Source organism: Mytilus californianus, unplaced genomic scaffold (assembly GCF_021869535.1).
Source record: "Mytilus californianus isolate M0D057914Y unplaced genomic scaffold, xbMytCali1.0.p SCAF_6, whole genome shotgun sequence".
Classification (NCBI taxonomy): domain Eukaryota; kingdom Metazoa; phylum Mollusca; class Bivalvia; order Mytilida; family Mytilidae; genus Mytilus; species Mytilus californianus.
In genome coordinates, this window is record NW_026262712.1 from 15,158,912 (window position 1) to 15,172,323 (window position 13,412).

A 13,412-nucleotide genomic window follows, 5' to 3' on the forward strand; every position below is an offset into this window, starting at 1 on the left:
TGCCACTGGATGTTTTAAACACTAATCCATCCATCCATTTTAATATGTGTACAACTTCACTTTTTCTTATTCTGTCCACCTGTATGTGCAAATTTGAACTCTGTATAATGTGTCCTGTTTATGAATTATTCACTGCCATGTTATCTAACATACAGGTATATCTTCATGCGCATAATTTTTCTTTTTCGTAAATTGTTTTGTTATAAATTAGGGAGTTATCAGAATCTCAAATGAATTGTTTCATACTAAATGTATTTTCCAGTGAGATTCTTGAGAAAATTATTACAGTGTGTACTACATTTGCTCTTTCGTGCATAATTGTAGAGTTATTGACATCTAGCAAAGAATTCTGCTAAAAGCCTAAAACTAAGGTCAGGGGATGTTTGAATTCAAAGAGGTATCAACTTTTGCTTCATAATGAAGTCCTCACTAGTTAAGAACAGAAAAGCTGTGTTACTTTGCTGTTGGTTTGATAAGTGTAGGGGTTTTTGTCATGAAGTAAAATATGTTTTTTCTTCTTTCTATCCCATACCAAACTTGATTATAAGGTTAAGAATATTTGCATATACATGTAGTGTAGTAGTATTAACCAATCTAAACTGTAGAGAACCTTTTCTTGTTGCCATTCAAACAAATTAAGGCTTTGGCAATGAATCTGGAAATAACTTCCTATTGATATACCCATAATATCTAACAAACATCTGGATATAGCTGTCTGAATGTTTGCATTGTTTCTGTAGACATTAGTGAGATTGTTAGGCCAATTGTGACAGTATGTGTTAAATTTCTTTGCCTGTTATACTGTTATTTGTTGATGTTACCCTGAATCTGTATTCTTTAATGCATATATATAGCGATATTGATATCTGGCCAAGAAATACACTCAAACTTGTGCTAGGGGCCATAATATGAGCATTTGCTCCATGTTGATAGCCTGGTTGAGACTTGGAGAAAAAGAACAGCAATAAAATTAATGATTTGTTTCTAAGAGTTATGTCAAATTCATGTGGAGATGATGTGTTATGAACTTTCCATCATATCACTTCCTTCCTATTTATCAATGTCACTTCATCTATGTATTTCATTTGTTTTGTGTACTGTTGTTTGTCTTTTCGTCTTTGTTGTCAGTTTATTTTTGACTTACGAGTTTATATATCCCTTTGATATCTTTTGCCTCTTTTTCACATACAACAAGATGAGTATATGCCAATGAGACAGCATACAAACGATACAAAAAAAACATCTATCATCTCCAACAATACACAAGGTTCTATACAGTACCGGTATATCACAAGCTAGAAATTACTCCTAGTCTAGAAAAATTGTGAAAAATATCACAGACTGTCAAAGATCTGGGATCTGTACCAAATTACATAAATGACAAAAAAACAATGAACAGTTTAATCCAAGACTAGGTTCCTGACATGAAAGAGGACTTCAGTATGTCAATAAATATTCAGGCATTAAAATTCAATATAAAATGATAAAATACAGAAAATAGTTTATTCAGCAGTACAATGTATATGAATAGGAATGTTAAAATATGAGGTAAAAATATAAATATGTCAAAAACAATAACAGCAAAAAAAAAAAAGGACTGGAATCTATATTCATGTAAAGGATACAATCTAATCAATGGTCCATGTTAACCTAAATGTCAGTTATTGGCTTGTAAATATATATAACATAAGGCCAGTCAGTCAGCAGTGTGTGGCCCTTCATGCCTGCTGATTTGTCACATCTACTGAAGACTAACTGTTTAACAATGATTGAAATGAGTACTCTATTTGTTTATATCTATGACAGATTGTCTCCATTTTAACTATTATAAGTAACTTCCATTTTACTAATGCTAGGTTGTTTACATTTAAAGCCAGTATGATTAGTGTGTACCTTCATGTATAACATAAGATTACCAATGATGAAAACAATCACATAGTTAATAGACTAGTTAATAACCTCCGTTTACTGAGCAATACACACATATTAATGATCTATACAATATTACTCTTACATACAGTTTATACATATAGTGTTTCTCTTCATAAAGCAGCAGGTGATATATTGTTGAACAAAATATAAATACCAGTGTAAAAATGGTTTTTGTCTGAAATTCAATACAATTGAAAATAAATTTTTCAGTTCCAATGATTTGAAATGACACCAATTGAAACATTATTTTAATTTATAAACAATCGCTCTTTTAAATCAAAATTTCTAAAACATTGAGAGTTATATTCTCAGTTTACCAAATTATAAATATGAAAAACAAAATATTGTCCAATCCTAATACAGAACTTCTAAAAATGGGAGATAACTCATCTACTTTATTGTTTAATTTTGGAATATGAGATTTCAAATAATTGATGAAAACCAATTTAATAAATTTGTATGGTTGTTATTTTTATCCTTATTCTTTTTGAAGTGTACATGGTTTTTTTTTATAATGCAGCATTTTGTTTATAACTTAAACCAAGGATTTGTATACTATACAAATCCTTGCTTAAACTGTATGTTTCACAGGAAAAAAAGCAATCTAAAAAAGTTGACAAATTTTCAACCATCTAATAAAATTTTTCTATTTCAAATTTATGATACAATCAAATAGTGATTTATCACAGTTTATTCATATCAGCAGTATACTTTCTAAAAGCACTATAAATTTTATTCAAAAATGAGGAAATTAAAAACATACAAAAATATATATAGTTTAACACACTCTTTAACAATCTTGTGAAAAATACAATCATAACAAAAAACATCTGAAAGAACAATTCAATCATTTTTAAGCAAACAACAACAAAAACAACAACTATTGCAGTAATTACTGGGGGAAAATAAAATGTATTGATGACATGCAATACTTTATGCTATGTATCTGATTTTTCCCCCTTTAAAATATTATGGGGTGCTGATTTTATAATCAGTGTTCTCCCTATATCATGTAGTACCATGGTGCTACTTTTTTTTACCATGGTGCTATTTTTTTCTACCATGGTGCAATTTTGTCTATCAGATTGCTATCTGAATCGATTTTATAATAGAATGTATTTAAAATTTGAAGCTATAATTTTATTGAAATAATGTGATTTCAAATCCCATGTTACTATTTGAAAATATAATGAGGAGAACAATGTAATAATGTTCAAGTGGCAACTTTTAATAACCTATATATATAGAATAATCATTTAAAAGACTTAATACTGATTCATTTTTGGCAACAACAGTGTTTGATAGTAAAGTTATTGAAATTAGGACAAATGTTCATCTATTTAGAAAATTTATCTCAATCCAGTCTTTAACAGGTGTAAAACTTGGGACTATAAAAATTTAGAATATCTTCAGCAGTTTAAATCTGTCTTAAAAAGACATTTATAATTTATCTCTTGAGATAAAAAATTTAGAAAGTACAATAAGATAATACATATTAATGGTTATTTGGTTAAACGATAGAAAAAGATCTTAAAAATTGTAATATTATTGATTGTGTGTTTTAAAACAAAACTGACCATATTTCTGAACTGCTACACGATATAAAAATCTAACAAAATAATACTACATTGTATAATCATAACTTTGAAATGTTTTTCCATATTTTTTAAATATAAAAAGCATTCAGCTTCCTAAGAATAAAACACTTTACACATCGTGAAACATCTCAAAATACTACTGTAAATTTTCAAAACATTAATCACAAAATGTGAAAACATATTGCATAACAAAAAGGTTGATAAAATGAAATTATTGGAACAAAATAATGCATTGTACATCACACACACTATCCATAACACCAATAATTCAATTTTGAAAAGAAAACACCATAGTTATGTCCCTTGACTCCAATGAAACAACATTGAATTCAGATTTAAGAGACCATTTATTATGCAATGCATATCAGCAAGTAATTTATAATATTTTTTCTATCAAATAAATTAAGAACATTTTGCCGTCATTTTTTTAACTAAGTAGAATTTATGTTTCCTGATCGACCTTGTTGAAACAAATACCTTGGAACTATTTCAGTAAAGATCATAACAGATACAACTGGTCATCATTGTGAAATTAAAATCACACACTCACTTGTGATTTTCACCCACACTAGTGATATTTCACTGATGCTGGTGAATTTTGAACTTATACTGGCAAATATTTCAATGCAATTGCTTTGAATTCACTCTGTAGATTTCTCTTTATGTATTTATCAAACAATAATACTGAAGGCTGAAAAAAACTGATTGAAAACAAAGAAATCACTGTTTTACTGCTCAACACCACCAAGAGTGATTTATAACTGCATCATCTTGTCTGAACATTTTAGACTTTTAAGAAATCATAATGCAAGGGCTTTCAACCAAAACAAAACTTGATTTGATCAAATTCGAGTGTTCTTATATCACAAGTTGTCTGTGAACCCATCATAAAATTTGCGAGATGTTTGAGACCTTCCTGTAACATACATGTATATCTTTATTCACACAACTGACTACGGACATCTGACAAGGAAATTTTACTGTTGGTTCACATGGTTAAGAACTGAAGCAATTTCAAACCGTAAGACGGCTACATGTCTTATGCATTAGCTATAAGTTTTGAGGAATTGGAGATGGAAAAGTTTGTGGTAAAGGTGATCCTTCAGGGTGATTTTGTCTCGCCATTTCTTCCAATGCACGTCGTTTCTTTATTCCTTCATTCACTTTATCGTAACTTGGATGATTAAGTTTGTAAGACAGTTTCCATAGTAATGGTTCAGACCGAGGAACATATTTCTGACCTAATGAATCTATTTTCTGGTTGGCTGGTGGAGGCGTTGGTGGTGCCGGTGGTGGTGGTACAAATCTGTGTTCATACTTCTTGAAATTTTCTGGTGGTAATATATTGCCTAAAATAGAAACCAAAAATTGATATTGATAAACAGTTGAGATCTTCTCCTTTATGTAGGTAAAACTTGTCTTCAACAAAGGCAAACAACTAGTTGTTTTATTATTTTAAATTTTTTATTAATTTCTATTTTTATCAATTTTTTGTGTTAAAACTAGTTGAAATTTACAGTGAATTCAGTCTCCTTTTCTAGAACTAAATAGGCTAGTTAACAAATGGATTCATGACGGTCAACTGGTTTATGAGGTAGATAAGCTGGTTAATACCTTGCATGATATCACTTGATACATGTACATTGTACATGTATTTTTCACTTGATAAAATAATATAAATATGCTAGATAAAAAGTACCATTACATACTGTGAATTCATTTATTTTTGTGGGTACCAAACTACCAATTTTCATTGATTAAGAAAAAATATATTTTTGTGAATTTTTGGTTTTGTTGTTTTACAAAAGTTTGCATACAAGCCTATAGAAAATTTGTTCTTCATTGAACTTTTAGATTTGTGGTTCACATGTTCCCACGAAATCCAACATAATAATGAATCCACAGTAGATGTTCCTTCGTAGACTTTCGTGTTTTTATTGGAAATATTTGAGGTTATTGCTCGTCATCTTTCTTCTAAATCATTTAGAATTTCAAATATATAATGTATATATGTTATTTTGAGCACAAGTCATTGTTATGTGATAGCATTGGTAAAATTTTACACTGACAAAAGTCACCATTTATGTTACCTGAGTGATTGTAAGGCAATAGGTTCATAATTACAATGTATATTCATTCTTTACACTATTTATACAGATAAACATTTATATGTGTCCACACTTGATCTTACCTAACTCATCTAATGGTGGATTTCGAGCATCACTTTTTACTCGTAAACGTTTAAAATCTTTAACATCTGCTCTTGTCCTATTAATTGCCAGTGCCTCAAACTTTTCATTTCTGAATACTTTTGACTCTCGTAAATATTTATCAAATGTATGAGCACCGACCCTAGATGGAGCAGGAATGTTTAAAGGGTACATTGTCGCTATTATATCCCCAATTTTTCTTCCTTCAGCAGTATTGTGGAACCCATATTCCTTCCTAAAATTTCTCCACACATTACTGTTGAAATTTGAGTCTGAATTTAATGGAAATGGGGGTGCATGCTTTCCTGCTTCCAACCACAGTTTATATCCCATATGAGGATGACCATGTACAAATTGTTCATTGTCAGTCCTAAGATAGTGACTACATTCAATGTCAAGCATAGATTTAGGTTTTCTCCTAGAAGCAAGTTTTTCAGTCGGTCTCGGTGTAAATCCAGTGTATTTAGGATTTTTTTCTCTCATTAAAGTTTCTCTCTCCTCGATGGTAGGCATGATGACACCAGCTGACATTACAGCTTGTCAGAGGACCAATTTTCTGTAACGAAAAGAAGAATTAATATATGAATTGTACAATACTAATGACACTAAGCCTATATATATTTAACTAGCCAATGGTTAAGTTTTATCAAATGGAATAAATAGTTTGTTAATTTAGCAGTTGAACAATAATCTGTTTTGACTCCAACTATATTTCCATGTTCATGATCAGTGAACCATAAAAAATGGGATTAAAATCTTAATTTGGAATATAATTCAGAAAGTGCACATCATATAATCATGTGTTCTAAATGAATCAAATTAATGTGATCACAACTTCATGGTAAACAACCTTAACCATAGAGCCTCCTCATGGAGTTTTTGATTATGTGATTACTTGGCCGTTTTTATAGTAATTATTGATTACCAGACCAAATATTTCATGATTATTTGATAATCTAGGACTGTATTTTTGATTATTTGATTATCTTGTTTAAAAAAATAATTAATGATTATGTGATTATATTGGCAAAAAATTTGTGATTATGTGATTACTTTCAATTGGACACCCTCATGAGGGTCCTGACCATAAACTTTAACCTGATACAGGACAGATGAACAAATGGACAAATGCATAGATTTGAAAACATAATTCCTTTCTGACCATGGTAAGTATGTGGGGGCATAATAACATACAATTTTACAATGGGAAGGTTAAAGACCAGTCTGAAATATACAATTATGATTGTATGAAAGATGAATTTTGTTCTATAATATAATATATGACAGTTAAGATAGAATCCTGGAAAAAACACAAGGCTTACAAGTACATGTACATGTAAATAAACCTTGCCTCCATAATTAATACAAGATACAAGATATTTTATTGTGCCAATCACGGCACCCATTACTGAGCAGAATAATCATCGTAATTACAAAACAATATACAATACAATACAATAAAATATTTTGAACTAAATAAAATAATATATAATTGATGTTGTTTTTTTTCTAATTTCTTGCAATCATATATATAAATCAGATTCTGCCTTATCAGGGATTTATAAATATGAATGTCTAGATGTGTATGATTCATGACAGAGAAGAATGTTATGTAATCATAAAATGACCTGTCATGGAAGCAGGACAAATCGCCCCACTGGCAAATCGCCCCACACCAAATCGCCCCACTTTTTCACTAACTCGCCCCACTTTTAAAAAAATCGCCCTAAACTGGTTTACCAACTCGCCCCACTTGTGAAAAGGGTTAAATCCCGTTAATTTTTCTCCTGCCAACTCGCCCCACTTAATGAAAAAAAGGTAAAATCTAGATGAATATATAATTTTCAGGTCTGCCAACTCGCCCCACTTAAATGAAAACTTATCTACACAGAATACATAAAAACGCAAATTTATTAGATTATTATTATTGAAATTAAATGATGTTTCACTTTCTCAAAATATAGTTGTAAATACATTATTCATCACGGGTAGTAACCTCGTCATATCGAGAAGCGTTTAGTACAGTGATTTTGTCATAGTTTGGTTAAGATGAACATGGTTGTGTTAAGTTACTTCCCCGAACGATTGCCTCAGTTCTATTCAAACGAGCAAATAAAAAGCAAATAAGATGTTTTAATTTGCATTGTTAGTCAAACGATCTACATTGGAATTGTAATTTTCAAGAAACTAACGCAGAATAAGCAAACTATCGAAATTGCTATGGTTTGGTTAAGTTATGACATGGTTCGGTTAAGTGTCAAAAAATTCGTCATGGTTTTGATCAAGTTTGTCATGGTTTAGATCCAAATTAATATGTATGTGTTTCAGCTCAATATTGATAGTTTGTTTGAAAACGCTTGTAATTAAACGAAGTTACACAATTTACCAACTGACTAAGAAGAAAAAGGGCCTTTAAAACCAAAATTCGATGCTGTAATTGGCAAAGCGTACATTAAGCAATCTAACTGTTCGTGACTTGTCTGTGTATGCAAATCGTACTACTACGAGTGTCTTGTAAAAGAATTAGGAATAAATGAGCACTCATGTAATCCCACATACAAAAACATCATTTGACAAGGATGAGATTTTGGTGATTCATAAGTCCTTAATAGCTTCAATGAACATTACTTTGAGCAGCAAATCGGAGGACTTACCTTGTTTGTATTGGATACCTAAGCTTCACAAAATTCCGTACAAACGGCCGTACATTGCCAGCTCATCTGCATGTTCGACGAAGGTATTGTCCATTAGATTGACAAAGATTCTTTCCTCAATGAAAGAGGGTTTTCAGAAATACCATGAAACTGTTTACTCGCATAGTGGTATTAACCATATGGAGTTAAAAAAAACTCTTAAAGAACTTCTGAATAAATGTAAATCTCGATATTTCTCTGAAATTAGTTCTATCAAAATGTTTAATTTTTCAACCCTGTGTACCACCATTCCGTAAGTGTCATTGAAAAATCGTCTAAAAGAAATAATTTAAATCTACAATGCTTTTCAACATAAAAATGGTAGTGCACGCTATACATTTATTACTTTTGGATACCATACGGCATATTTTGTTAATAGTGAATAAAAAAATAAAACATGCTACACAGAGGAACAAGTGACCAGTATGCTGGAGTTTCTTATTGACAACATATTTGTTGAATTTGGAGGTAGACTTTGTCACCAAATTGTAGGCATTTCTATACTGTGCGGCAGCGACCTCTTCTTATCGTCCTATTAGTCGGAGTTCCTTCAGACATTTGTAAATAACAAGAAGATCAAAGAAGCCAGATTGTTTAATTTCACATTCATATATATTGTTCTTTCCATTAACAATCCAGACTTTTCTGATTGAATTCCATTAATATATCCCCAAGAATTAGAAATTAAAGGAACAACAGACACGGCTTCCTCTGCCTCATATTTAGACTTATACCTCGAATTTGACATGAGCGGTCATCTTAGTACCAGAATCTATGACAACCGAAACGATTTTAATTTTAAAATTATCAGTTTCTCCAACCTTAGTAGCAATATACCAACTTCTCCTGCATATGGGATATACATTTCCCAACTCATTCGTTATTCAAGAGCTTGCAGATACTACTTAGACTTTGTAAACCGTCACCAGTGTCTGGGCAGAAAGTTGATGAACCAGTGGTACATATATGTCAAAGAACGTCTCGTCCTTTTTCCAAAAAAAGTTCATCGGAAGACCTTGTGGGTAAATATTCCCTTTCAACTTCACAAATAATAAACGATGGTCTTTAAGTAAACATTCTAAGTACTGACATTGTTTGTCACCTTAATGCCGCGTTATAGTACTCTTTTATGTGTCTTTGTAAATTATTACTTTAACTGTTTAGTCTATTTTTGGCCCAATCCATTTGACGTGGCTCGGTACTTATACATCCCGTGATTGTGTTATTGTGCTATGGTAAATTTTTATATTCTTGTCTTTCGTTATTGCTTATGTGCTTTGTCTATATGCCTTTTTGTTTTTCTTTGTTGAAATATTTGTTTTGTTTTTATAGTGACTAAGATTATAACACAATGTTGCCTGCTGTACCCTTATTTTTTGACATTTTTGCCTATTATGTCTGTTTGTTTTGTTCACACATCGTCGTCAATATAATGGAATTTTATGCGACTGTCATACATGTGAGAGGTTAAGCTGGCTATAAAACCAGGTTTAATCCACCATTTTCTACAGAAAAAAATGTATGTACCAAGTCAGGAATATGTCAGTTGTTATCCATTCGTTTGATGTGTTTCAATTTTTGGTTTTGCCATTTGATTAGGGACTTTCCGTTTAGAATTTTCTTCAAAGTCCCGTATTTTTGTTATTTTGCTTTTATAATTCAAATAGTCGCTGCTCTTTTAAACTAACTTTTGAGATAATAATTACAAAAACAGAAAGAGCTGCTTCTGTTTCACATAGATTATTTTCTCCGTATGTCCATGATTGACTCTGTCGATGATATCGTGAGCGGCATCACTTGTAAAATTTGTAAAAACTATTAGTAAAATTGAAATAAAAAAAAAATACACACAAGTTCAGAATTTAGATATATGAAAAATCACAATTCCGAATTAGAATGAAGCCGATTTAATGTCAACTTTTATCAATTATTATTAAGAACGAATAAAAATGATTATATTTTTGTAATATTGTATTATAATAATACATTGGTTTTCTCATTTAAATTTTTTTTACATATAATTTTGTCGGAGCCTTTTATGGCTTGCTAAAAGGTATGGATTTTGTTCATTGTTGAAGGCCGTACGACGACATATAGTTGCTTACATCTACGTCATTTTGGTCTCGGGTGGATAGTTATCTCATTGGCAATCAGATTGCATGTACTTAATATATATAATACTACATTGAATGTGCGTATATATGTCCTTTTGTATTCCAAATAAAACGATTTAAAAAAGAGTATTTCAATATATATAATGTCTGTTTATTTTGATCGTTACTCTTCCTTCATTCACGAATAGAATGACATAACTGAACCATGTTCAACATGAAATAAACCATGACACGAATGAACCAAACCATGACACCGAATATTCTGTAATCTCAAATTGTGTGCACTAGGGGCTGTTTTTCTGGAAAATTGACGGCAGTTTTATATCATAACAAAATATGTGATGTAGCAGACAGTAAGCAAACCACTTTTCTTTATGCATTAGAAACGAATCAGAACTTTTAAATTTTGACATACGCAAGCATTATTCTGTGTCAAATTAATAACTATATGATACAAATTTTGATGTACTAACATATTAGCTATAAACAAAGATACTCACCAGCTTGAATTTGTTGTCATTAGTTCCTTTAACAAACTATTCGAATGTTTATATTTTGACACTGTTTGTCATCAAAAACACTTAACACAACCATGTTCATCTTAACCAAACTATGACAAAATCACTGTACTAAACGCTTTTCGATATGACGAGGTTACTACCCGTGATTCATTATCATATAATTTTCGTATTATTGGAGGATAACTTTATTCTTGTAAGCTTAGTTATTTACATAACAATTGAAAAGAAACCTGTTAATTGTATCATAATCCGATATTTTATCATAACAATTGAAGGATTTCAATTTGTTTTTATAGCACTAAACGGATTGGTTACTTTTGTCTTTGAATTAAGAATAATTAAACACTAACGAGCAATCAGTGAAAGGCAAATGTTACTTTCAAGTAAATATCAAAGAGAATGTCCATTCATGCATTCTAGTCAAAGCAGGTTTTGTTGTTGTTGAAAAATTGATTGGTAAGTTTTATTTATGGTTTGAAAACAAAAAAATTGAGAAATTTATGGCTTGGTTTCAAAATTATAAAAAGTAAAGTAGCCTTTGTCATGCATTTACTATGTCTACTGTGTATCCTTGTGCTGTATTGAAGGCAGCATATCTACAACCAGACTCTTACGCCAGTGTTGTCGTGTCGTGGAAGCAGACAGCTACTGAACTATCTAATGACAATCTATTGTATGCCATATATGAGTATTCATGTTCATGTTTCTAGTGCTGACATTTTATCTAGTACTTTGTTTTATGTTATCATGCCAGTCCTTGTCATAATTGATTTAATGTATGTTTGTTTAAAATGTTATTGTTATGCATACTCATGTTTATCTAAGGTTTTTATAGGTATTGATTTTATTTATAAGTGGGGCAGGAACATAGATATACAACGGAATTGCATCTTTTTTCATAAGTGGGGCGAGTTGGCATTACTGAATTCATCGTGGTTTATCTATTTCTCATGAGTGGGGCGAGTTGGCATACCTTATTTCAGCGGGATTTTAACCCTTTTCATAAGTTGGGCAAGTTATCCAACCTATTTTCAATGGGATTTTACCCTTTTTCATAAGTGGGGTGAGTTGGTAAACAAGAGTGGGGCGATTTTTTAGAAAGTGGGGCGAGTTGGTGAAAAAGTGGGGCGATTAGGTGTGGGGCGATTTGCCAGTGGGGCGATTTGTCATGGATTCACCTGTCATGATGTCATGTTTGAAGTCTAACAGATTTAAAAAACATAATTTAAACATACATATGTTTATTTAAAAGACATGTATTTGGCCTAGCTTCTGTTGGACAAACAAAGACACTACACTTACTTTTTATTGTATGCTTTTTCAGAAAGGGTCTGCAAAATATGATTCCCTGGGTAATTAATCATATTTTGTAACAATGTAACTTTTAAGCAAATCATTATAATGTTAAAATAAGAGTCTACAAGTTAAAATACAAATAAGAAGTTATCTCCTATTTTTGCATCAAATAAATTGTGTTTACATAGAACCAGAGCCTAAGAATGCTAAGGACTAAATTTTTTTAACCTTGCAGTTCAAAGAAATCTTTTTTCTAAATATGCAGATGCCTAAGCAGATCTTATAGCTTTTAATTAAAAACTATACATGAAGCTACAAATTTGTATATTCCAGCGCAATGGTGATTGTCTGTTTTCATTCTTTGATTGCTTGGTGGCAGTTGCTGCTGTCACGTTTCAGAAGCGTTTCTAATATTATAACCAACATTTTTCTAAAAGAGCTCATTTCTGTTAACAGTTAAATTACAGGGTTATCTCCCATTATTAAGTAGAAAAGTGACAAAATTCATTCAAATATATAATTTTGGTTTTGTAGCTGATTAAATAGAGCCCTATTTTAGCAAACCATCATTTATCATTCGGTAAACCCCCCAAAATGTTAGTTTAATAATCTAAAATGATATTTTATATGTTTAATTAATTTTCATGAAAAAATTCAGATCGATTATTTGCAAACAAGACACTCTAGTTTATTATGAATGATTAAATATAATAAATTCAACCTTCTGGCGTAAGTTTTATTTGCAAAATACTTACCTTTTATTTTTATAAATTTTTCATCATTTTTTATTGGTGAGCCACCATATCAAAATTGTATATACGTCGTCATAACAATTCTAAATCACGTCAAATCTCGCAGGTGCTTGTGCTCTTCTTGTAGATAAACATACTCCCGATAATAATTTCCATTAATTTTCAAATTAAAAATTATTTTTTATATGTTTAAGCTAAATTTACAATAGAAATAGAAGGTTTATTATTTTTAATATATAATAAAGGAGATATTAAACAGAAAACAAAAAAAGATATCGTTAAATTTTAATATAATA

At 30.7% G+C, this 13,412-nt stretch overlaps 1 protein-coding gene across 1 annotated transcript; it reads right to left on the bottom strand.

Annotated features, from left to right (window-relative positions):
• Positions 1-1,484: 1,484 nt before the first annotated feature.
• On the bottom strand, positions 1,485-13,261 carry LOC127706874 (testis-expressed protein 52-like). Its single transcript, XM_052211598.1, has 3 exons — positions 13,120-13,261; positions 5,722-6,296; positions 1,485-4,879 (listed from the first exon to the last, which is right to left on the bottom strand). The coding sequence occupies exons 2-3, from the start codon at positions 6,269-6,271 to the stop codon at positions 4,581-4,583; spliced, it is 849 nt and encodes a 282-aa protein (XP_052067558.1). The 5' UTR covers positions 6,272-6,296; positions 13,120-13,261; the 3' UTR covers positions 1,485-4,580.
• Positions 13,262-13,412: the final 151 nt, after the last annotated feature.